At 52.2% G+C, this 26,241-nt stretch overlaps 1 protein-coding gene across 1 annotated transcript in view; it reads right to left on the bottom strand.

Moving 5' to 3' along the window:
- ARHGEF17 (Rho guanine nucleotide exchange factor 17) overlaps nucleotides 1-26,241 on the bottom strand; it is a 238,065-nt gene that overhangs the window by 61,595 nt on the left and 150,229 nt on the right. Inside the window, exons 2-3 of the mRNA XM_045021882.1 lie at nucleotides 11,531-11,608; nucleotides 220-402 (exon numbers count right to left, since the gene is read on the bottom strand). Of these exons, the coding sequence (XP_044877817.1) occupies nucleotides 220-402; nucleotides 11,531-11,608 (261 nt within the window). The remainder of the gene's footprint in view (nucleotides 1-219; nucleotides 403-11,530; nucleotides 11,609-26,241) is intronic.

Below are 26,241 nucleotides of genomic sequence, written 5' to 3'. Positions count from 1 at the left end.
TGCCCAGATCATCAAATAATGACTCACTTCCATATCTGGCACAGGGCTGACCTTCCCCATGTCCTGTGGATTAAAGTTACCCTGGACAAGTTAATATGGATTCTTGTCATTGGCACACAGGTCCCCATCCTTCGGCTGAAGTCAATGTGAACCTTGCCCAGCAAGGGCCCCAGGTGCCATAACGCAGGGTATGTGTGGGGGGAGGTTTGCTGCACTTACAGATTGTACCAGGACGTCTCCCACTTTCTGCTTCTCATGCCAGTTCTGCACACAGTTGTGGACCTGCTCCAGGAATTGCTCGTGGTGCTCCAGCAACTCGGGGATCTGGTCGAATATCTCGTCCACCAAGGACGGGTCGCAGAGGATCGAGTTTTCTGGCTGCTTCAAGGGCTTCATGTAACCCTACAGAAATAATAATAATAAAAAAAATATCAAATCATCCCATCGGCGGAGTCAGGGACAGGATGGAGTCTAAGGGCACCTACCCTCCTCAAGCTACTCTGTGGGGTTCATCAAACTAGTGTGGATTAAAGAAATCACTGCCCCCCTGTAATTAAAACCCATTCCTGCCCCCCAAGAGTGAGTCATAGCAAAGGGAAGCACCCGTGCCTCAGTTTCCCCACCTGTAAATGAGATAATAATTACCCATCTATGCAGAGTATTCTGCGGTCCTTACTGGAAAGGTTATAAGGTGGTTTTTAACAGCGGTGTGTTTCAGCTGGTTTGCAACCCCAGCTGTTTACAAGTTTAATCTACCAAGTGAGAGCAACATTTCCGTAAAAATCTCCCCTCGCTGTTCCACGGCTGTAATCTAGCCAGAACTTCCAGCACAACCCAACGATGGCGCTTGCTTACAAGAGACTCCATGTAAACTACCCACACAGACAAAGTATAAAGGAAATGTGCTCAGAGTTTATGGGCTTTGCAGTCTATAGTCCGGGGGAGGGATAGCTCAGTGGTTTGCGCATTGGCCTGCTAAACCCAGGGTTGTGAGTTCAATCCTTGAGGGGGCCACTTAGAGATCTGGGGCAAAAAAAAATTGGTCCTGCTAGTGAAGGCAGGGGGCTGGACTCAATGACCTTTCAAGGTCCCTTTCAGCTGTAGGAGATTGGTATATATCTCCAATTATTACCTTGTAGTCAATGGGAGATGCAGCCTGGAGCACCTCTGCTCTACAGGGTAAAGGCACTTATCCCATCCACACAACCTCAGGGTATGTCTACACTGCAATGTAAGCCTCAGCTTAGTGGAACTTGAGTCAGTGGACCCTGGGCTAGAGAACCCAGGGCTTGAGCATCTACACTAACTGTCAACCCAAGGTCAAGAATTTTCTGACCCAAAACTGGGGCTCCAGCATCCGCACTGCAAAAGGCAGGCTTGAGTCCAACCAGCCACCTCCCAGACTTCCTAGCGCTCTCCTGAAGTGTGGCCTTTACTAGCCCTTGGTTCGTGGTGCAGCCTAGGAAAATTGGGACTGTCCAGAGGACAAAGAACTTTGGCCTGTGTGATACTTTTGGTGGAGTCCCAGAGCATGAGTCTGCTGGGGCTGTGTCTGCACTGCAAAGCAACAGGGCTTAAACCCTGGGTCCTGGCTTAACTCAGGCTCAGACCCTCACCCCCATGGGGCCTAGGACCCTGGGTTAGTGTGATTTGTGTGTAGATGGAAAGGGGATCAGGCCTGAGCTTGAGTCGGAACCCTGGGCTTACACGGCAGTGTAGACATCCCCTTACGGACTAAGGCCTGGATCACAGCGCACTGACATCTGTGGGAGTCTTTCCACTGACTGGTGTGGGCTGTGGATCAGGCCCTAAGCTGGACAAGACAACAGATGGAGCAGCAGATGAGCAGTCTACTGGCGTGAGGAGGACAGGGCGGGAAGGAGAGGGGGTAGATGCCTGGCTCAGGGGTCAGCAGGGCAGAAGTTCAAAGCCGGCAGTGGGAGGGCAGTCAGATGAGAGGATTGTGGAGGGATGGGGGAGGTGCTGAGAGCAAAGATGGAGGCGGGGAGCTGATGGTGAAGAGCTTGTTGGGTCTTGTCGCAGCTCCTCACCTCGGGAGCCAGGCTGAGGACAGTTCCTTGAGGCGGGGGACACTGACTCTCTGTGCTGTACAGCACCGAGCACATTACCCATGCTCACCAAATAAACCACCCCCTCAAAAATCTGAACTCCCTCATACACTTTGCGGGGGGGATGGGGACTGTGAATTCCAGACTGGAACCCGAATCCCAGTTTCAGGATGACAGCCTCTCCTGCCTCCCTGACGAGTCGAACCAGAACTCCAGATCGCCACACCCTCAAACCTAGTGGTGGGTTTGAAATCCACACTCAAACCCAGATCCAGGTTTTGCAGCTTGGCTCGAACCTCTAGTTCAAAGAGGTGGCCAGTCTGTCAGCCGACACCAGCAGGACTTCTCATGTATATCATTGTAAAGCACCAATAACACCCCCGAAGTCCATGGAGGTACACAGGGTCAGAGCAAGCACCCAGGGAGCTGGGGTGGGATGGTGAAAGGGAACTGTACTTGGGGTGACTGGCCCAGCCTGCCACCTGTGCTGCTATGGCTACACTTCTGGTTTTAGCCTGTTTGCTCGATCCAAGGGAGTGCACATCCCTGAGCTGGAAATCACACCTCTAGCTCCGGTACAGTCAGACCCAGGAATGGGTGTAACTGCAAGGAGTGGCAGGCCTGTGTTATTCAGTTCCCCACCACACTGAGCGCCACCAAGAAGTCACAATGGAATTATAGCCAAACGTGGGCTTGTGAACTGTACCAATGTAAGGATGGCGAGTCCTATTTGTCGAGGTCCCAGCTGAGATCAGGGCCCCAGTGTGCTAGGTGCTGTACATACACAGAGTGAGGGACAGGCCCTGCTCTAAGAGCTTATAGGACGGACAAGTGGTGAGAGGGGAAACTGAGGCACAGAGCGGTCGAGTGACTTGCCGATGGTCACACACCAGGTGAGTGGGACAATCAGGAATAGAAGCCAGGTGTCCTGAGTCCCTGGCTAGTGCCCTACCTCTCTTGATGGCTAGCTGGACAGACAGGCATGCCCGGCAAACCTCAAAGACACAAAAAGCAGGAGGACTCCTCAGCTGTTCCCACTCCCACCACCTCAAACAGCCATCTGCAGCGCTGGAACGAAAGACGTTTTAATTCACTTTGTGGGAATAGAAGTGTGGGGTGGGGGGAGGGGACAGCTTGCTCCTTCATTACATGTTCCATCTCCTGCACCAGTCATGCCTGGGGGCGGTGTGCTTTGCCGGGCGGCATACATGAATAAGACAAGCACATTTCCAGGAACTTCACCGTGTGAATTCAAGGACTCTAAATGCTTATTAGCCACTCGGTCCTTCAAGCCAACCAAGTGCCTGCTCCCTTAGCTTCTGTCATTCTCCATGGTGGATGATTGCCCCCAGGTGTTGCTGAGATGGAAATTTGCTGCATTACACAGCACCAAAGGGATGGGCGGTCCAGTGTGTGAGCTCCAGCATGCAGGCAGGGCACCCCGAGGGGAAACTCATGTGGCACAAAGTCACGGCTGCACCGTGGAAATCAGTTTGTGCTACATTGGCCCTAGCCAGCAGCCCACTGACTGCGCAGTTCAGTGGAGTTTAGCCCTAACCCCAGAGATCATCCCTCTGTCCTCTAGCTGCAAGAAGGTGAGGGATTCGCTGGGGTTTCCTGATCCCAAGAGCAGTTTTGCACCAGCTCCAGAGGGTTCAGAGAGGCTCCGAGACTTTTCCAGCTGCTCTCAGCTCCCAGGGAGCCAGCTGGATGCTGGGCATAGCCAGAGGAAAGCAGGCTATGCAGTGTTCCCTCTGATCTTTCCCACCCATGTGAGGAATGAATTTGGTTATGTGCACCGGTGTATGGAGGTTGTGTGTGACACATCACCTTCACATTGGTGCACATAACAAAATTCATGTGGTGGGGGTGGGGCCAAGGGGTTCGAGTGTGGGAGGGGGCTCAGAGCTGGGGCAGAGGGTTGGGGTGCAGGGGTGTGAGGGCTCCGGCTGGGGGTGCGGGCTCTGGGGTGGGGCCGGGGAGGAGGGGCTCAGGGCTGGGGCAGAGGAGTGAGGTGCAGGGGTGTGAGGGCTCCGGCTGGGGGTGCGGGCTCTGGGGTGGGGCCGGGGAGGAGGGGCTCAGGGCTGGGGCAGAGAAGGGAGGTGCAGGGGTGTGAGGGCTCCAGCTGGGGGTGCGGGCTCTGGGGTGGGGCCGGGGAGGAGGGCTGGGGCAGAGGAGTGAGGTGCAGGGGTGTGAAGGCTCCGGCTGGGGGTGCGGGCTCTGGGGTGGGGCCGGGGAGGAGGGGCTCAGGGCTGGGGCAGAGGAGTGAGGTGCAGGGGTGTGAGGGCTCCGGCTGGGGGTGCGGGCTCTGGGGTGGGGCCGGGGAGGAGGGGCTCAGGGCTGGGGCAGAGGAGGGAGGTGCAGGGGTGTGAGGGCTCCGGCTGGGGGTGCGGGCTCTGGGGTGGGGCCGGGGAGGAGGGCTGGGGCAGAGGAGTGAGGTGCAGGGGTGTGAAGGCTCCGGCTGGGGGTGTGGGCTCTGGAGTGGGGCCGGGGAGGAGGGGCTCAGGGCTGGGGCAGAGGAGTGAGGTGCAGGGGTGTGAGGGCTCCAGCTGTGGGTGCGGGCTCTGGGGTGGGGGAGGGGATGAGGGGTTTGGGGTGCAGGAGCGTGCTCCGGGGCTATAGTGGGGAAAGAGGGCTCCCCCCAGCGCTCTCTCCCCACCACAGGAGCTCTGGGGCTGGAGGATAGGTGCCCCTCCCCCTGCCCCAGCAGGTCCGAGTCAGAGGAGGGCTGCTACGGGGTCGGGTCGTTGCTGGGTCTGGGCCGCTCCGGGGCGGGGGCGGGGGCGGGCCTCACTGCCCGGGCCGCTCTGGGGCTGGTCCGGCCACGCTGCCCTGCCCACACCTGGGGCTGGCCTGGGCCCGATCCGGCTGCCCCGCCCCGGCCATGACAGGTCCGGGCCGCGGGCTGAGTTGGGGCTGGGGAGGAGCGCCTCTCCCATGGCAGGTTGGGGGCTGGGTGCCCCTCCCCCGGCAGGTCCCCGCTCCGGGCCGGTTCACTGAGCGCCTGCGCGGTTGGGCGGCCATGCAGCTTCCTGGGAACTTGGACTACAGCAATGCCTCCTCCCCACCCCCTGCCAGAGGTGCTGTGGGAGGGTGGCTGGAAGCCAGCCAGGCCGGTTCTGTCCTCGCTGCGCTGCTGGCGTGGTGCACAGCGAGCAGAGCAGGGGGCCAAGCTTTTGGCCAGTGGGATAAAATCATTATTTACTAGGGCAGGCACAAAAATAACGCGGGAGCAGTGGTGCCACTTAATCACCACCTACGTGCCCGCAGACTGGGTCCTGGGCATCCTTCTGCATTATAAGAGTGCAGGTGCTAAGCAGGAGGCTGGGCTGAGGGGCCTTTCACAGTCAGGACCCCTGGAGTGGATTCTGCCCCCTCTGCCGTGATATTCTAGTTTGGTTCTTTCCCACCACTGCAGCCCCTGAGCGCGCTCAGCTGCGTGTGGGTGATGCTCACTGACGTCAGAGGAAGTTGTGCTTGTGTATCTGGGGACAGAGCTGGGCCCTTATTGCTCAAGCGACCAAGCTGCAAAATCCACATCCTGCATCAGCCCCAGTGAAAGGATTCAGGAGTTACGCTTCCCATGGAAACACAATGCTGCGAACATTCACTACCAGACATAATGCTGACTACCACCCTGCTGAGCCAGATGGTCCTGTGTTAGGACGCTGGAGTAGGACTCAAAAGACGTGGGCCTGCTCCAGACTTGCTATATGATCCTGGGCAAATCTCTTATCTGAGACCTCGGAAAACAGGTATTTCCTCACTTATTCCAGGCCATTTCCCTCAGTGTTGATCCCTAGGTTGGAGCAAAGTCTTCGAAAAGTTATGAGTGACTGAAAGCCGGGGGCTTGCAATGAGAGGCCCGGGGTGACCTGAGCTGTGCTGCCTGCTGCCAAGCTGAGGCCAGGATTTGATTGAGGGAGGCCAGTTCCGGCAGCGCATTCCAAATGGCCCGGTGGAATGAGGATGACCTTGGGTGCTTCTACTCACTCAATGGCCAGCTGGCCTCAGACACGGTGACACTTCCCCTTTGTATACATGCCTAGATGACATGCAGTTCACACGGCTCAGATTATTGGCACAGTTCTCCACTTCAGAGGGAGATGGGACCCATGTAGGGTTCATTTAAAAGGTTAGACTGCAGTGGGGTTTCTAATGCCGCACAGGGGACAGGAAACATGAGAAATCCCCCCCTTTATTTGGGAGTTTAGAATAAAGCTGTTTTCAGTCATTCTGGGATGAGCTTCAGGATACAAGGCCTTAGCCAGAGAACACACTTTTCATCTGGATTTAGGATCTTGCCCAGAAATAAGTTCCACTGACTTTAAAACCAAATGGTCTCAGACTAACATCTCTCATTTGCCATAATCACTGGGGTTGAGTTAACACGTAGTGGGGAATGGAGTGTGTTTAGGGGTTGGAGCAAGAGGCTGGCAGCCAGAACTCCTGGGTTTCATTCCTGGCTGTGACACTGCTTTGCTGTTTGACCTTTTGCCAAATCACTTAACCTCTTATTCCCCCATTTTCACAATGAGGATTTTTTTTATCCCTATCCCATAGGGCTGGAAGGGACCCTAAAAGGTCATTGAGTCCAGCCCTGCCTTCACTAGCAGGACCAAGTACTGATTTTGCCCCAGATCCCTAAGTGGCCCCCTTCAAGGATTGAACTCACAACCCTGGGTTTAGCAGGCCAATGCTTAAACCATGGAGCTAGCCCTCACCCCCATCATAATGCCCATGATCTCAGAGGGCTTCTCAAACATTCATTAACTGAGCCTTCCAGGATCTTTGCAAGGAAGGTTAAGGGGTGAAAACTGCTACCTCCTCTCTTGGTGAGGGACAGACATTGGGCAGCCATGCTTAGACTGTGGGAGCTATCAGCTGCCTTCACGAGGTGTTGGCTCCCCTGTGAGCTGCAATGGGAGCAGATGGGGTTCCCCCCAGCGGGTTCATTCTTACTGCACAAGTCTGGGAGCGATTGCTCTTGTGCGTGGAGCTTTCCTCCAGGCACCTCCCATGTTCAGTGAGTCTAGGGGGCTGTTGGGAGGAGGAGGCATGAACTCTACTTCATCCGACCCAGCCAGTGCCCTCAATGACCTTCCCCAATGCTTGAGGTGTGGATGTCAGCTAGCTCGCTGAAGGTCCATTGGATAAAAGCGAGATGGGTGCTGGGAGGCTGGTGGAACCAACCAGAAGTCATCATGAAGGTGACATCGGCACGTTTGATTGAAGGGGCGTATGCATCATTTGGCATCAGATTTCACGGCGGGGTGGGGGGGCACTGCCACACTGCCAGCTGGTGTCGCATGATCACATGGCAGCTGCATCTTGCCTGAAACTTGCATGTGACCCTTGCCAGCATGGTCGGTAGCTTTGCCAGCTGCTGCCAGGCTCTCTAGGCAGGGCTGCCCCTGCCGAGAGCTTGTCAGGTGGTGAAATGACACCAGTGCTCGGTCTGGAGCAGCCTGAATCTGGTGACCTTCCGAGTACGTTGCAAGGCCCATCGACTTGCCCGGGCATTTGAGCAGGAAGGGGCGCGACGGGACAGGATATGGCGTGACTGCAGGCCGGGTAGCAGATGGATGATTCGATCTCTGTGGCCAGTCATGTAATGATGGTTCAGATGACGGTGACACCTAGAGGTCCCAATCAGGGATCAGAACCGCGTTGTGCTAGGTGTTGTACACACCCATCCCGGCCCTGAAGAACTTCCAAGCTTACTACAGCGTTAATGAGTGACAATATGCAAATACAATGAACAGCCGGGGGCCAGGGGAGGGGTGGGGAAAGGGAGATCACAATGAGACTATGTGCGGCGCTGATGTTATTTTAGTGCATTTTTTGAACATTCTGTCAAAGGGGCCGAGAGCTTGGGAGAGGCACTTTCTCCTTGTTGCAAGGAGAAATCCTGGCTCCATTGCAATCAATAGCAAAATGTCCACTGACTTCAATGGGGCCAGAATCTCACCCTATAAATCTAAAGGGGGAACACAACTGTTTCGTGAGCTCACATCTGGTTTCAAGCTAAGCGCCCGTATCCAGCCTGGCAGTCCCAGCAGAGAAAGAGAAAGAAATGCTCCTACTAAATGTAACTGCCTGGCCTCAGCCCCGTGGCTCTGAGCAGCACGGTCCCACAGAAAGCACCTTGTCACAGCCTGATGGGCTGAAGCAGCTGTGATGGGAACATTCCTTGGCCTGTTAATCATCCCCACAAAGCCAGTGCCTCTCCGAGCCTCCCCTCCCTGGAGTGAGCTCCCTGGGCATCATGGGATATCCTAGGGGAAGCGTTTGTGCATCGTCCGGAGAGCTTATGTTCTGCATCATGCGGTTCTCTCCTAAGCCTCAGGGCTATTTTTTCCCTAGCTCCTGTGCACCGTGGCTCCAAGGCCATTCCCTGAAAAGCAGAGCCTTTCTGGCTTGGGTTAGACCAAAGGGTTTTCTTTTACAAAGAAATAAATCAAAGCTGTAGCTGAACAAGCAGCAGAAAAACCACCCTGCAAGGAGCAGCCTTTCATGCCTGCCAGTCGCTGTATTCTTGGTGTCGCTGCATCGGAGTCAAATCTGTCTGCTTCCTTTTTCTCTGGGAGCTGAAGGACTTTTGCTGGTCTCCCACTAAGGAGCTAGGACCTCAGGGGAGAGAATCCGCCTGTCTATTCACTGAGAGAGGACATAGGGGATGGAAGATGCAAAGCCGCTGGCACTGTGTTAACACACATTGTTCGTGTAGTGTCCCTCATCTCAGCTATCTATTTATATAGCCCTCACCACCCTGGTACAGGAGCTTCTCCCAGTCTTTAACATTTAGTCTCACCCCACCCCTCTGAGGTAGGCCAGTGCTGTTCTTCTCACTGTACAGACGGGGAACTGAGACGCGGGAGTCTTGTCTACACTAGGACTTTTGTCAGTCAGGGTGTGAAAAAGCACACCCCTGACCGACATAAGTTACATGGACAAAAGCGCTGGTGTGACAGTGCTACGTCGGTGGGAGATGCTCTCCTGCTGTCATAGCTACTGCCACTTGTTTCGGGTGGTTTAATTATGCTGGCAGGAGAGCTCTCCCCCATCGGCAAAGAGCGGCTACACAGCAGACCTTTGGCGGTGCAGCTGCAGCGGTACAGCTGTGCCACTATAAGGTCTGCAGTGTAGACAGAGCCTAAGTGACTTGCCCAAGGTCATGCAGAATGCCTGTGGCAGGACAGGAGATTGAACCTGGGACAGTCGAGTTCCAGGCAAGCACCCCAATATCTGGACCATCCTTTCCTGCCTCTGCTAGGCCAGCCACTGCCCCTCAGCTTAGATTAGTTTGAGCTCTTCAGGGCAGGAATTGTCCTGCTCTGTATTTGTACCTAGCACAATGTGACCCTAATCCTCTACGTGCTACTCTATTAGAAACAAAGATTAAAAATAATGCTCCGTATCCAAAAACTCCATCCTTTGGGGCCATTTTTATGCCTCACAAAGACTAAAAAGGGCACATGCCCAATTTCTGCTCCCTGTGCGGGTCCCTTTTAGCACTAACAGTAGCCAGCTGAGCTTCTTGAGCAGCTCACTTCTAGACCAACACAATCTGGACACAAACATCTAATGCATCTCCATGCTGCTGCAAGATTGTTCCTGCTCTGGGGATGTCTCTTCCATGGGCTCCTTGATTAACTTTGTGTCAAGTATCAGAGGGGTAGCCGTGTTAGTCTGGTTCTGTAGAAGCAGCAAAGAATCCTGTGGCACCTTATAGACTAACAGACGTTTTGCAGCATGAGCTTTCGTGGGTGAATACCCACTTCTTCGGATGCTTGATTAACTTTGTCATCATTAATATTGCACGGCAGCCTGGGGAGAATCCAGAGGTGGTTTATCCTCGTAATCTCCATAGGTCCCCTCCTCTGTATCAGAGACAAGGGCAACCACAGGCTACATGAGAGATTTCTCCAAGGTCATATGTGAATGCTCCGGGGTCTCTATCTTGGCCACCTCTGTATTCTGGCTGCAGCTGGCTGGCTATAGCAGAGACTGAGTGACTTCTTAAAGCCATTGCATTCCCCAGGTCTATGGGGACATGTCATGGCTTAGCAGCAGTTTATGAATATGAAGCTGGATATCAGCTGCTGCACATCCTACCAGGTCACCCCCAGGTGCAGGTAGCTGTTCAAAGTCCTCTCCCTACAGAGTTCATTCAAAGGTCCCTGAAGGCAGATGGGCCTGGGAATACAGATTTTGTTCCAAGTGGTTAACGAAGATCAGTGTTACAAAGTGTCATGTAACACTGTCCAGAGTTATTCCAGTGCGGACCCTGCAAAGTTAAACACCTGCCTGTCTGGGGAAATCTGTCTGCATGTAGAGACATCTAACATCAAACACTTCACGCCCATCCCAAGGGACAGGAGTCCAGAGCCCCTCTGAAGAGCAGAACGTCAGCTATTGTCTGGGGAGGCAGGGCCTCCTCTGAGTCAGGCTGCCGGCCGCGGCAGCACTCGCTGCCGTGATGGACTGCCTCCTCCGGTCCCTAGGCAAGGGAGCTACAGCCACACTCATCCCGCTGGACTTCTCTGCAGCGTGCGACACTGCTGGTCCCCAAGTACCATCCCGCCTCCATGAGCCTGTGGTGGGGAACGGCTCAGGTTGTTATGCCCAGACCGAACTTAGAGGGCCATTCTGGGCCCCTCTTGCTCCTGTGACAGCATCCTCTCTCTCTTGTCTGGGGCTAGCTTTAGACACTCAACCTTCATGCAGACCGCTCTCAGCTCTGCGCCTCCTTTACACCCACTGGAAGCAGCACCATTTCCCTGCTTTCTCAGGGCCTGCATGAAGGTTGAGTGTCTAAAGCTAGCCCCAGACAAGAGAGAGAGGATGCTGTCACAGGTCGCAGTGAGCACAGCACCCCAGCACTCTGCTCTCCCCGTAGACTCCCACCGAACACAGAGGCCAGTTCAGGGTCTCTGCCTTGACAGTCAAAGTCCTCCATGGAACTGGTCCTTGCTACCTAAGACATCACCACTCCCACGATGGCTATGGGCCTCATTCCAGCCCTGCAGCCCCAATGACATCCTCAGTTGTATGTGAAGGCAGGATTTGGCCCTGTGCTCGCTACTGCAGCACAATGATACAGACACTGACAATCCCAGTCTAGCGAGAGGCCTGCCCAGCTTCTTTTGAGGTAGGGGAGACAGCAGGATCATTTGCAAAGGGAAAGAGACCGGATAGTACCATACTCACTACCCTGCTTTTGGAGCCATAGCTATGCGCAGCACTGCCCTCTAGTGGATGAATACCTGCATATGATAAAAGCCCCACTACTACTGATAGCTAAAGGACTCTGTTTTTTGGAATGGGTCTTGTGTCCCAGCCTCGATGCCCCATGTGGGACACAGGTTCCAATCTCTGCATGCAGTCTATGGGTTTGTGTGCTCGATCCCCCGCTCCCCTCCCCGGGGCGGTCTGCACGGGCCTCGGCAGCACGATACCTGCATCAGGGTGCGGAGGGACTCCACGTAGGACTGCTCTGTATCCAGGAGCGTCATGGTGACATGTTTCCGCATGTCCTGCAGGGAAGGAAAGAGAGATGGTGAGAACCCCGGTGATGGCAAGCACTCTGCAAGCAACGTGGAACTTGGAGGGCCACGGCTGAACCAGCCCCGGGAGCCTTTGTTGCAGGTGCCTGCCCAGGAGAACTCCCTCCATGTTATTCTTTTTCAGTACCAGGCCTTGTGGTCAGGGACAGCGAGAGAGAAAAGGCCTGACTGTCAGCATGCTGGGGGCACACAAAGGCCCCTGAACCCACAGAAGGCCAGGCCCTCGGGCACATCACATGCACCCAGGACGTTTGGTTTATGGCCGAGAGGACGGCACCAAAACCCACCGTTTTGGGCTTCATCTGGGCAGTGCAGCATAGGCCGCTGAACACAGACTGTCTGGCTCAGCTCTTGCCAACAGAAATATGGCGTCAGCACAAAGACCCAACTGCCTCAAACCCCAGGGCGACACCCGGAGAAACCCGGTGATGGCAAATGTCCCTCCCCTTCAAGCAGTTTTTTCCACAACCACCTAGTCACCATGGAAGCTCCCCCTTTACCCAGGAACCTCCCCTTGCAGGCTTGTCTCATCACTGGCCCTTTAAATGCCGAAGAGAAGCAGTTGCAGCCCCTTCCTCCCTACCAGCTGGTGACTATGCCCGTTGGGCCTGATCAGGAGCACAGGACCTGCCAGACTGGATCAGACCCGGGGTCCCTCTAGCCAGGGGCCCATCTCTGACCGTGACTAGCACCAGCTTCAGTGGAAGAAGCCCTGTCTCAGGCAATGATGGGGTACCCTGCTCCACGGAAAGCATCCTCCAAGCATGGGGGGGTTGATATTCCTTCCACAACTCGTTTGTTGTATTGTTTTCTCCACTGCCTGACGCCTTGTGCAGCCACGTGCACTGGTGCCATTTCAGTGAGAAATGCTGCCATTGGCCTACATGAGGAAACAAGGTACAAAGCTGAGGACAATCACTCATTCTGCTTTCCCTTTCTCTAATCAACGTGGGGGGAGACACAGCCTTACACTCGGGACAGCTCACCCTACCCAGGATCAGCTGGACAGAGAAGAGGGTGAGGGCGGACCCGAGGCCTTGTCCGCATGCACACTTGCACTGCTTTAGCTGAACTGGTTTATAGTTGAGCCAGTGTAAAACCTTGTAGGGATCGTCTGATTTTGGTTTAAGAGGGGCTTCTTTCAGTTTATCTGAAACTTCTTCCTAATCGACTTAAGCTACAGCAAAATAAGCCTGGTCTAAACCAAAATAATGAGCGTTAGCGCTTCACTTCTACAGCACCCCTCCACCTGGGATCTCAAAGCGTTTCATGCTCGTTAATTAATTAATACTCAGGCTTTGGCTACACACAGACTTGCACTGGTTTAATTAAACTAGGGGTATGGCTACACTTGCAGCTGTACAGCACTGGGAGTTAAACCTGTCTTCGTACAGCTGAGTAGGGAAAGCGCTGCAGTCTGGTCACACTGAGAGCTACCAGCGCACTGTCGTGGCCACATTTGCAGCATCTGCAGCGGCATTGGGAGCGGTGCATTGTGGGCAGCTATCCCAGCGTTCAAGTGGCTGCAACGTGCTTTTCAAAAGGGGTGGGGTGGGGTGGGGTGGAGTGTGCTGGGGAGAGAGAGTGGATTTTTGGAGCCGACACTGTCAGCAGCTGCAAGTTCCGACCCCCTCCCCCACCCTCTCTCACTCACTGAAAGCAAATAGCAGCTGTTTGTTTTTTTCTCACAGACCAGATAAGCAGCAGCTCCGAAACGGACACCCCCGCCGCCACCTGCTGGGCTGCTTCTCGCCTCAAACCCCTTCCTTCCCCCTCTCTTCAAGCAAACACTAGCTGTGAGTGTTCCAAAGGGAGCTCCCTGCCTCTGTTCCTTCACAGCAAACAGGAGCTGTGTTTGGTTTTTTGATAAGCAGCTCCGGGAGCCCGGAGTTCACAACAAAACAAACAGAGGCATCACAACAAAACAAAGAGAGTTATCTTTACTTAAAAGCATTATGGGAAGGTTCCAGAGGTCAGTTACAGCGTAGTAAGATTATTCCCTGTTTACACTGGCACCCCAGCGCTGCAGCAGCAGCGCAATTCTCTTTATTCCTCTCGTCGAGGTGGAGTACAAGCAGCGCTGTAACCAGGGAGATACAGCGCTGTATGTGCCTTGCCAGTGTGGACGGGGAGTGAGTTACAGCGCTGTAAAGCCACCACCAGCGCTGTAACTCTCAAGTGTAGCCAAGGCCTAGGTTAGTTGAACCAGTGCAACCCTCTGTGTGAAATGCTCTGATTTCAGTTTAAGAGGAGCTACTGGTTTAGCTCAAACCTGTTCCTAATCGGATTAAACTAAACTGAGGTAAAAATGTCTACATGGGTTTGCACCGGTTTAAATTCACACCTTTTGTTAAATAAACCAGAGCAATTCCCCATGTAGACAATCCCTCCCATGCTCCCAGGAGGTAGGTATGTTTATCACCATCATGTTAAAATGGGTCGCTCTAGGTTTTATAGTGAGTCAATGCAAGAGCTAAAGGAGACAGGAGGAGTCCAGATTCCTTTACTCTCAGCACTAAACTACTCTCCCTCTCCTTCAAGCAAAACCCTACTCAAGTAGGTTGTTTTAGAGACCAAACTTTGTACTTTTAATGGTGCTGTCAGCCCCTTCCTGGTATATTTACTCAGTCTTTCCATTTCTTGGTTTCCCCCTAAAAACCTGCATGCATTGTAACCAACCCAGCTAGCTATAAAATCACAACCATGTGCTGCAATGAGTTACAGAAGAGAAAAGCGAACTAAGAAATCCCAACAGATGTCAGACATACTAAAGAATAAACCTCTGAGAAATCAGACCACATCTCTTTAAGCACCACCTGCTCTCTACTCTAGTGGACAGATCAAGACCCCAAAAGCCATTTCTTTTGTGATGTGCCCTCACTCCCACCACACACACACACACACACACGTTATCCACCTTAGCAATGAAGTACAGGGGAGAAGAGCGAGACCAGGAAACCCAAATGACAGTCCCTAAGCTTCCCCTCTTACAAGATCATCTTATCTTACCTGGTTTTATCTCTTAGAGCCCAAACCTCAAAACACTTATTCAAGGTTAGAAGTGGTTACAACTTTGTTATTATCACTTTTCTAACCTGTTATTACTGCACTGTACTAAGTGCAACCCTAGGTATTATGCATTTTGGGCCCATAGTTTCTAAGCAACTCTGTTTATATTTGGGTCCCATTTATCACAGAACACATTGTTGACAGATAACAGCTAATGATTAAAAATATCAATTATAATAAAGACAAAATATAATAAATACAAATTAAGGGGGGTTCCAAAGAGGATGGAGCTCGGCTGTTCTCAGTGGTGGCAGGAATGGTCTCAAGTTGCAGTGGGGGAGGTCTAAGTTGGGTATTAGGAAAAACTTTTTCAGTAGGAGGGTGGTGAAGCACTGGAATGGGTTACCTAGGGAGGTGGTGGAATCTCCATCCTTAGAGGTTTTTAAGGCCTGGCTTGACAAAGCCCTGACTCGGATGATTTAGTTGGGGTTGGTCCTGCTTTGAGCAGGGGGTTGGACAAGATGACCTCCTGAGGTACCTTCCAAACCTAATCTTCTATGAGTCTATGAATCGTAATGATTATATTTGCTGATTCCAAGACCAGAAGGGACCACTGCGATCATCTAGTCCATGGGTCGGCAACCTTTCAGAAGTGGTGTGACGAGTCTTCATTTATTCACCCTAATTTAAGGTTTTGCGTGCCAGTAATACATGTTAACGTTTTTAGAAGGTCTCTTTCTATAAGTCTATAATATATAACTAAACTATTGTTGTATGTAAAGTAAATAAGGTTTTTAAAACGTTTAAGAAGCTTCATTTAAAATTAAATTAAAATGCAGAGCCCCCCCGGACGGGTGGCCAGGACCCAGGCAGTGTGAGTGCCACTGAAAATCAGCTCGTGTGCCGCCTGTGGCACGTGTGCCATAGGTTGCCTACCCCTGATCTAGTCTGACCTCCTGTGTAACACAGGCCATGAAACTGCCCCAAAATAATACCTAGAGCAGAATTTTTAGAAAAACCTCCAGTCTGCATTTAAATACTGTCAATGATGGAAAATCTACCATGACCCTTGATAACTGCTCAATGGTTAATTACTCTCACTTTCAAAAATGTACCGTTATTTCCAGCCTGAATCGGTCTAACTTCAACTTCCAGCCATTGGGTCGTGTTAGACCTCTCTCTGCTACACTGACAAGCCCACGTAGATACTTATAGACTGAGATCAAGTCCCCCCTGGACCTTCTCTTTGTCAAGCTAAACAGACAGACTCAAGGAGCTCGATCACTATACGGCAGGTTTTTTAACTCTTTAATCATTCCCATGGCTCTTCGCTAAACCCTCTCCCATTCATCAACCTCCGTCTTGCATTGTGGACACCAGAACTGGCCGCAGGATTCCAGCAGTGGTCACACCAGTGTCAAACACAGAGGTAAAATAATCTTCGACTCAAGATTCCTGTTTATGCATCCTAGGATCACATTCGCTCTTTTGGCCACAGCGTCACACTGGATCTCCGGTTTAGTTGATTATTCTCCACGGCCTCCAAAAATCTCTCTCAGAGTCACTGCTTCCCAGTGCAGAGTCTCCCACCCTGTATACACTTAGCTGTATTAAAACACATTTTTTTGCTTGTGCCCAGTTTACCATGCAATCCAGATCGCTCTGAAGCAGTGACTCATTCTCTTCATTATTTACCACTCCCCCATTTTAAAAAATGTTAAATAGCAACAGAGCCAAGAACCAATCCCTGTGGGACTCCACTGGAAATATACCAGCTTGATGATGATTCTCCATTTATAGTTACATTTTGAGACCTATCAGTTAGCCAATTTTTAATCCATTTAATGTGTGCACCATGTTCACTTTATATCATTGTGGTTTTTTTAATTGAAATGTCATGTGGTACCAAGTCAAATGCCTCACAGAAGTCTAAGTATATTATGTCAACACTATTGCCTTTATCAATCAAGTTTATCATCTCATCAAAAAAAAAAATTAAGTGTGACAGGATCTGCTTTCCATAAACCCTTGTTGACTAGCATTAATTACATTACCCTCCTTTAATTCTTTATTAATTGAGTCCTGTATCAGCTACCACATTATCTTTCTGGGGATTGATGGCCAATAATTACCCGAGTCATCCCATTTACCTTTTTAAAAAATTGGCACAACATTAGCTTTCTACAAGTGTTATGGAATTTCCTTAGTGCTCCAAGATTTACTGAAAATCAACATTAATGGTCCAGCGAGGGCCTCCCCAGCTCTTTTAAAACTCTTGGATGCAAGTTCTCTGGACTTGCTGATTTAAAAATGACTTATTTTAGTAGTGTTTGTTTAATATCCTCCAGACAGGGGCGGCTCTAGGATTTCCGCTGCCCCAAGCAGGGCGGCATGCTGCGGGGGGGTGCTCTAGCAGTCGCCGGTCCCGTGGCTCCGGTGTACCTCCCGCAGGCATGCCTGCGGATGCTCCACCGGAGCTGCGGTCCCAGCGGACCTTCCGCAGGCATGCCTGCGGGAGGTCCGCCGGAGCCGCCTGCCGCCCTCCCACTGGGACGCTGCCCCAAGCGCGCGCTTGGCGCACTGGGATCTGGAGATACTCCAGAGATACTAATGGAACGGAAAGAGTGTTATCATCACCCTGTGATGAATCTATATCATCATCTGTTTTTTTCCACAAACACAGAACAGAAATATTTATTAAACACTTCTACCTTTTCTGCAATATTATTGATAATTCTAGCATTTCCATCTAGCAATGGACCAACAGCATTGTCAGGATTCTTTTTGTTCCTATTATATTTTAAAAACTCCTTCTTATTGTCCTTAACTCGACTGGCCTTAGATTTCTCCTTGCGTTCCTTGGCTTCCCTTATCAATTTTCCACAATTCCTAACTTCTGATTTATATTCATGGCTATCAACTTCGTCTTTCTTCTATTTGTTATATATTATTCTTTCACTTTTTACTATATGGAAGCAGGACATTCTCCTCCCTGCTCTAATGGTGGCTAAGTCTGTTGACCCTTTAGGGCATGGTATAAAGCTGCTCTGCTGTATTTAGGTTCTTATGTGGCACTCATCCCCATGGGATCTGAGTCCTGATTTTCTCAGCCTTTTCTCGGAAGGGAGGTGATTTCAGGGTATGTATATAGACCAAGTGAGAAGTTAGTTTTTTTGACATTACCCATTAAGACTTGATCCAGAGATCAATGGGTAGACACCTAATAGTATGTCACAAGCTTGCCTGGGCCAACGAAATGTCTCATGAAGTGAGTGCGTCCTGATTTCACAGCTGTAAACTGATACTTAAATCTAAATTCCCAAACACAAAACAGCCCTTTGCTGGCTTAACCAAAAGGTGCAGTCAGAGACAGGCGCAGGCCAGGCTTCTTGGGTTAAGATCCTTTCTCCCCTGTTCCAGCTTCACCCAGAATTGGCCTCTGGAAGAAGCAGCCAGACCTTTTTATCTTGCCTGATGAGCCCTGATTGGCTCCTGCCTGAGAACCAATCCTCACTCCTGCTGCTCTTGGGCAGTCCCTCTGGGCAGCCCCTGGAGGACTGAACTCAGTGCTCTTCTTTCCCAGAAGGTCACCTTCCGCTGGCAGGGTGTGCCAAGGCCGTGGGGGTGGGGGATGTCACAGGGCTTCCTTGGGCTTTGGAAGTGACCCTCGATCTGCGTATTGTTCTCTGGGCCCCACCTTTTGCATTCACTGAATACTCAGCACGAGAAGGGAAATGGTCTAGCTGTGCTCTATGATGGGGGGCAGGCACCCAAAGACACAGCTCGGTGCCATCGCGTAGTGTCACTGCCAAGCCCCCGTCGCCCTCGCTCGTTAAAGATACAGCACAATAATAGCCACATTAGTGGGCCCGATCCTGCTCCTGTTATTCATGACAGAAATTCTGCTGCTGATTTCATTTGGAGTAGGTTTGGGTATTTATGTAGGCCCTACAACAATTTGTGCCCTGCTATTTATTGCAAGGCCAATGAGTCGGCAGGAGCACAAGTTAACTATCCATCCTTATTCCCCATAAGGGGAGGGGGTAATTAGTTTGCCTCCCCTGAGCAGGGAGGTTTAGCTGCCAAAGTCAATGGATCTCGGGGGCTCCAGTGGAGATCAGGATTACGGCCCTGTGGTGATGGCAGGGCTCCCCTGGCTACACCCCCAGCATGGAGCAGAAAAGTCAGTACAACCCCAGGCTATACAAACTTTAAAGCAGATGCTCCACCCATTTACAGAGATGATGGATTCAGAGCTATTTCCCCAGCTCCTTTCCTATTTCTTCCTGCCCGTCCCTTCACTCTCACCCCTCTTGATCCCTAACCATATGGGGGCCAGGAGGCTGCGATGCCGCAGAGCTGGCTGGTTGCTGTCAGAAACCAGCTTGGCTGGCATCCTAAACTCTGGCAACTTAGCCCCAAGACAAATTCTTGGCAAGGCCTCTTTAATTCCCCACTGGATCTGGCTCGCTCCTTGTATGATGCGGAAGAATTTTGGAATCTTAAATCAGAGGCTGGAACAGATGGCGGCGGCTTGGCTTACAGATGTGTCCATTAAAAATCAAAATATTCTGCAGTGCCCAGGGACCGTTCCCTAGGCAGGGAGTTTTGCACCATTGATACGTGTTGGAGCAAGAGCCAGGAGGCCAAGAAACATACTCCCCAATGAGGGGAATTCTCTGTGACATGACTCCACTGTGACTGGGATCTATCTGTAGGTAACCCCCCCAACCCTGTTCATCTTAATGCTCTGGGTAGAGACCTCTCCATTGAATAAAAGTGAGGAAGGTCAGCAAGCCTCCAAACCCCCACGGATGCACAAGCAATGGATCATCCTAGACTCTACTACAGTCTGAGCAGATGAGGGGTCAAAAGTGTATCTTTATCAAGAGTGGAGTCTTCTAGTGTCCAGAGAGAGAGAGAGAGAGAGAGAGAGTGTGTGTGTGTGAGAGAGAGAGAGAAGGCTTCTGGACATCCAGGATATACGTGTCCAGGATACCTCAGGATGAAAAGCAGCAACAACAATATGAACCTGCTCTAGTGACTCTCATCTGCACACATTAGCTCAGTAATTTACTAAGCCTCACTCCAGCCCTCTGTGCGAGGATGTTGTTATTATACCCACTTCACAGATTGGAATGCTAATGCACCAAGCACCCAGTCACACTCTGATTCAAGCCAGTGACGCTGACTTCAGTGTGAACAGGGTTGGGTCCTATGAGGGCTGCTCAAGTTGACACACTAGGTTAGTGGCAGAATGGAGAACAGAACCCAGGAGTCTTGATTTCCACTTGCCCTGTCTGCCAGATGCTAGTCTCTCCACGGTAAGAGTTCAGGCTTCCGTTAATGAAACATTTAGCACAGGGTTTTCGAGAGGGGAGGCCTAAGCATGCTCGATGACCAGACTGCAAGCCTCTGTGATGCAGTGGTGGGGTGTTACCCATAAGCCTGTGAGGACAGTTTTGGATTCCCTACAAGCACAGGTGGGGCATATGAAACAATATGTTAAGTCTCTCAGTGACTAGGGCTCCTTCCCTCTTCAGAACCATGCTGGGCTCTAAGGACAGTCAGAGCGAAGTGGCCCGATCTCCAGGAGCAGTAGTGCAGGAGGACTGAGTATAGTGCTGGAGCCATGCTGGAGCCATGTCCTGTATTTCAGGCACTGGAGTGATGCTCTGGACTGCTCTGGCAGCACTCCACCCCGCTCCAGGAATGCTGAGCACCCCCAATCCCAGCTGAAGTCAACAGGACCTGCAGATAGGCAACATGTCTGAAAGTCAGGCTGCATCCTTGGTACCGCCCCATTCCCTCCCCTTTCCCTATCCATCACCACGGCTGTCTCCTGTCCCCCAGACTAAACAGCCTGGGTGTCATCTGGGGGTGTGTGTCTATCTTTCTCCCCCCACGCAGGTTCTCACAGAATCCTGCTGCCTCTTCCCCTGTGGAGACGCCCCTCAAGCGGTGTTCTGGGGCGCCCTTCCTGGTGTTCTGCACAACGGAACAGTTTGACAGCCAAGCACCAGGGGACGAAGGGGTCATGCAGGGAGGAGGATTATTCCCTTCGGAAGCTGGACAGCCACCGCTCCACAAAACTCACTTAATGTAACATGGAGCTTGATACGTGTATGACTGGGATTATCTGATGGGGATGCCTGTGAGAGCAGGGGACTGAACCCATGAGGTCCCTTCCAGTCCTACGTTTCTATGCTCCAACCCATACTCTCCTTTGGGGTCCCCCTTGCCTCTCCCTCTCTCCAGCGCCTCAGGACTTTGTCATGCTATTCATTACACTCAGGAAACATCTAGAGGCTCTTACACAGGAGGCAGCATGTCCTAGTGGACAGAACACTGGCCTGGGACTCCCGGAGACCTGGCTTCTATTCCCCAATCTGTTCGATGACCTTGGGCAAGTCACTGCACCTTGCTGTGCCTCAGTTTCCCTATGTGTAAAAAAAAATAATGATTCTGACCTTTTTTGTGAAGGCTGCCCACACTGATCCCTTCTCAGACACTGCTTGCCTCCACCCTTCTGCCTGATCTCTTCTCAGCTGTACCAAATTTGTCAGAGCAAGGCTGTCAAGTCAGTGCTGCACACACCTTAGCTTAGGATAACGAATGGTGCTAGCAGCAGACAGAGACAGCCGCACGTGGCAGAGAAGGCACCACCTGATAATGGCTGCAGAAAGGAAGCAGCAGCAACATAGCCATTATTCACATAACATCACTGCATAGGAAGTTTGAATTTGAGGAAATGGCCCCTCGATACTTTCAACCTATTTCTTCTTTTGGCTCCTGATTGCCCTGCTATTCGCACATTAAAAAAAAAACCACCAGAAACTTTTAACTAGCCCGGCTCAACACAGAAGTGCTCTTTCTAGTCATCCTTTTGCAGCAAGAAATTGAGACACCAATGCTCATTTCACGCCAGTTTCACATCAGTGCAACTCCACTGACTTCCTGGAAGGATGCCAAGTTTACACTGGTGTGAGATCAAAATTAAAGTCCAATGGGGGCAAAGCAGTCGGTGTAAATGGTCCTAGCTCCAGTTGAGCAATGGGACAGTCGCTGCTTCCCTTGAGAGCCTAGTCCAGCTGTCCCTACTTCACCCCGAGATTCACTCCCAAATTCTCGTTCATTTCATTTCACCTCCTTCCTCCAACTTCTACCCCCTTTGGCGCACCGTGAGTCATTGCCCCTCCGGTGTTCCCAGCTTCCCATACCACGGCTGCGACCAGGCCAGGTCTGCACACAGAGCACTCAAACCTCAGCACTTCAGCCCTTGTGACAGGGCTGGCGCGGGACGGGGAACGAGGGGTTTGCTGATCAGACGGCAGAGGCCCATGTGCGTAAGCATGAGGCTGGAGGGCATTAGAGCCGCAGCACCTTGCTCCCTCACATGCTGGCGTCGGCTGTGCGGGGATTTAGCGACAGCGCAAATAAATGGGGAAGTGAAATTGCTCCTGCCAAAGAAAGCGCCGAGGAGCTTTGATGTGTCAGGCAGGCCCTTGGAGCCACACCAGCAGGCAGGAGGCCTGCAAAGAGCCCACTGCGCTGATTAAATGCCTCGGATAGAAGCAGGCAATGGGTAACAGCCGGTGTCCCCCCCGCCTCACAGGTTTGCAACAAGCCCCTTTTCACAGGCTGGAGTCACCCAAGCTTTGCCTAAAGCCGGGCAGCACTGCCTGCCCGGCACGAGCCAACAGGTCACCCCGATTCGCATGCCGCACAGCACGCTGCAGCAGCCTTGATAGTCCATACGGCAACGGGGCTGGCGGAGATTAGAGACGCCACCACGGGAGAGTCCATCTGGATCCGGGTCAAGATGGGGAATCACACGTGAGGGGAATCACACGTCAAGCTTGGAACTGCGGCCTTGACCTCTGTTCTAAAGACAAAGGCAGACCAAGGTAGGCGGCAGAACGCTACAGGCTGGGCTCAGCCCTGGGCTGTACTTTGGCAATGAGTTACGGGCAGGATTACACCTCTCCCTTTCGCTGAGACACTTCCCAGCCATTTGTTACTCAACCCAGAGCTTTGCTGGATCCCCAGCTGCTGTAAGACAATCACACGCCAGCCGTGACCGGGCCGGGATTTTCCCACCTTGTTTCTGCCACACAGACCTTGCTACCACCAACCATGCCTTTGCCCCTTCCACATTATAGACTCTCAGACTTTAACGTCAGAAGGGACCATTATGATCATCTAGTCTGACCTCCTGCTCTCCATGGGGGTGCACTGGAAATCGACTGGGGACCTGCAGCTATTTGGGCAAATGGGGTTTTTCATTAGGAGCATGTGACCCTAGTACTCCCTGCTTGGCACTGGCTGCCTGCAGGTTCCCAGTGGAGTCCAAGATGTGGTTGGTGACCTAGGGAGCCCTAAATGGCCTTAGATCCCCCTCCTTGTGACACCTACTCCCCCCTCCTATGCCATACATACTGCCCCAGCAGCATCTGCGGAGCCAGCAGAGCTGCATCTCCCTTGATTTAACAGAGGGAGCTTCTGGCAGGGCGTTTTCCCAGAGGGATGTGAGAATTTGGAATTCATTGCATCCAGGATCTGAAATACCCCAGATCTGTTGATCTTCAGGGCATGCTGCAAAAAGCCCAGCTCTTTTCTTAGGCTTGGCCCACCACTTTAATGCAGCCACCTCTGGGGAGGAATGCAGCAGCTGTTTATGGCCCCGACTCAGCAAAGCACTTAGCCAGAAGCTTAATTTTAAGCATATGCTTGAGTGCCGTACTCATCTGAGCCTGAAAATGTTGTGTCCATTTCACTGACAGGGGAAATACAGAGACTAATTGACAGACTGTAAATATCCAAGCTGAAAGGTGGCTGAGACACAAAGAACTCAAACCTCTGTTCTTGCCCAAAAGGTTCAGGGGTCTTTAATGATCAAACATGGCCCCATGGTCTGTATTCATCAGAGAAAACAACACCTCCTGCGGCACAGTGACCCCTGACGCCCCACCGGGGTCCTCACGCAAAGGGAAAAGTCCTACCTGATGAGTCATTTATGCCAATCCAATTCTCCCTACCTTGCTGGAAAGTTGCAGCCCCGCAGCAGGGTACACTCCAGAACATCAGCAATGGAAAGCCTCCCGCAGCGCCGGCAAACCCCCAGCGTAGCTCCAACGCCTGCCCCGTGCCTGTTCACGGGCCTCGCTCCTTAATTATCAATTAAAAGCTTCTAAACACACCACTGGGCTAATCTGATGTAATTATTGGATTAATTACATGCCGAGGACTAATCTAAGTGTTCGGTTTAAGAGGTGCTGCTGCTGCTGCTCCAGGCCAGCCATGTGAGTCAGCCCCGCAGCTGTTCGCCAACCCACGCAAACAGCCCGAGCTGCAGCAGCAAACGGCCCCGCGGGTCTCTGGCAGAGCAGTGAGGATCTCGACCACTGTGGGCTGCTTGCCTACCACCTGTGCTTGTGTCTGGACAGCTCACCCCCCCGCTCACAGGGAGCCGGGCCTGCATGAGGGCTCAGTGAGGCGCTTGGGATTGGGCCAATCGTTACGGTGGGCTGCATGCCCACACAGGGGAGGAAGAATCTCCCCCCCGCCCCCGACACTCCTGTGTGGGGTACCCCAACCTGGGATCAACGACAAGTGCTGCACACCCGCTACTCCCTTGGGAGCAGGTGGGCAGGGAACTGCTGCAGGCTCCGGGAGGAGGGGACAAGCTAGCAGCAAATCGCTATTCCCCTGGAGCACCGGGGAAGCCAGGCAGTGACTGTGCCCTCAAGGAGCGTCTGAGACAGCCGCCCCCCAGCGGCTATTCCTGCAGCCCCCGCGTTGCCCCCACACCCCGCCCAGGGTTGGGCCCCATGTGATTCAGTTCAGATCGCCCACTGGTCCTAGATCTCTGCTCTGGGCATGCAGGGCCATCAGTGCTTGCCTGGCCTGGAGGGTCTCTCTCTGCCACTGGGTGCCACAGGCACAGAAGACATACGCTGGCCTCCTTGAAGGCACTGCCCAGTCATCTAGTCAGTCCAGCGCCTCGGTCTCCTTCAGAGTCAAACACTAGAGAAGGGAAAACCAGAGGCAATCAGCCTCACAAGGCTGCGGCCAATGCACCGAGGGTGCCCGGGGCTGCCATGAAGCACTCGGGTAGGGAAAGATGTCATGGCAGGGGGTCTACAGGGATGGCCAAAGGAACCAAGGCCCCCAGGAGATCTGGAGAGCCCCAGGAGATCGGCAGCAGCACAAAGGGGAAACTGCAGATTCCAGGAAGGCAGCTCCTGGAAACGGCTTTGTGGGGACAGGATTATTCTGAACGTCGGTTCACCCACCCACCAAGCCTGTCTATTCAGCTACCTGCATTTCTAATGCCCCCTTCCCCAGTGCCCAGGAACCTGACCACACATAAAAGCCACATGGCATCTAGCAGGCACAAAACTCTCTGCCTCTCGCCCCACTAGAACCGCTGTTCTGCAAGGGGCAGGGGAGACCTCAGTGCTTGTCTTCCGGAGAACGTCATTGGCTTCCGGTGCTTACAGGGGTGGGGGCTCAGAGCAGCCCAGGCGATGCTGCAGACGCTCAGATCAGGGATCCAGAGCAGGGGGAAGGGCAAGAAGGAAAAGGTCTGACAGGTAACAGTGATCAACGTTGCAGATTCCTGCTACTGCCGCCAGGATTTCAAGTACACAGGAGAAAGTGACGGCAAACTGACCGCCCCTCCCCCGCCCCTCCATTATAACGGAGATCTCAGGTGGGCACCCTCCCGGTATGTCTCAGAGGGGAACATAAGAACGGCCATACTGGGTCAGACCAAAGGTCCATCCAGCCCAGTATCCTGTCTGCTGACAGTGGCCAATGCCAGGTGCTCCAGTGGGAATGAACAGAACAGGGAATCATCAAGTGATCCATCCCCTGTCGCCCATTCCCAGCTTCTGGCAAACAGAGGCTAGGGGCACCATCCCAGCCCATCCTGGCTAAGAGCCATTGCTGGACCTATACTCCATGAATTTATCTAGTTCTTTTTTGAACCCTGTTATAGTCTTGGGCTTCACTACATCCTCTGGCAAAGAGTTCCCCAGGTTGACTGTGCGTTGTGTGAAGAAATACTTCCTTTGGTTTGTTGTAAACCTGCTGCCTATTCATTTCATTGGGTGACCCCTAGTTCTTGTGTTATGAGAAGGAGTAAATAACACTTCCTCATTTACTTTCTTCACACCAGTTATGATTTTATAGACCTCTATCATATCCCCGCTTAGTCGTCTCTTTTCCAAGCTGAAAAGTCCCAGTCTTATTAAACTCTCCTCATATGGAAGCTGTTCCATACCCCTAATCATTTTGGTTGGCCTTTTCCGAACTTTTTCAAATTTCAGTATATCTTTTTTGACACAGGGTGACCAAATCTGCAGGCAGTATTCAAGATGTGGGTGTACCATGGATTTATATAGAGGCAATATGATATGTTCTGTCTTATTATCTATCCCTTTTCTGATGATTTACAACATTCTGTTAGGTTTTTTGACTGCCGCTGCACATTGAATGGATGTTTTCAGAGAACTATCCACCTTAACTCCAAGATCAGTTTCTTGAGTGGTAACAGCTAATTTAGACCCCATCATTTTCTACTGTGACAA

Source organism: Mauremys mutica, chromosome 1, assembly GCF_020497125.1.
Source record: "Mauremys mutica isolate MM-2020 ecotype Southern chromosome 1, ASM2049712v1, whole genome shotgun sequence".
Taxonomy (NCBI): Eukaryota; Metazoa; Chordata; order Testudines; family Geoemydidae; genus Mauremys; species Mauremys mutica.
The sequence above is the reverse complement of the archived record's forward strand: the minus strand, read 5'-3'. Positions and strand labels throughout refer to the sequence as shown.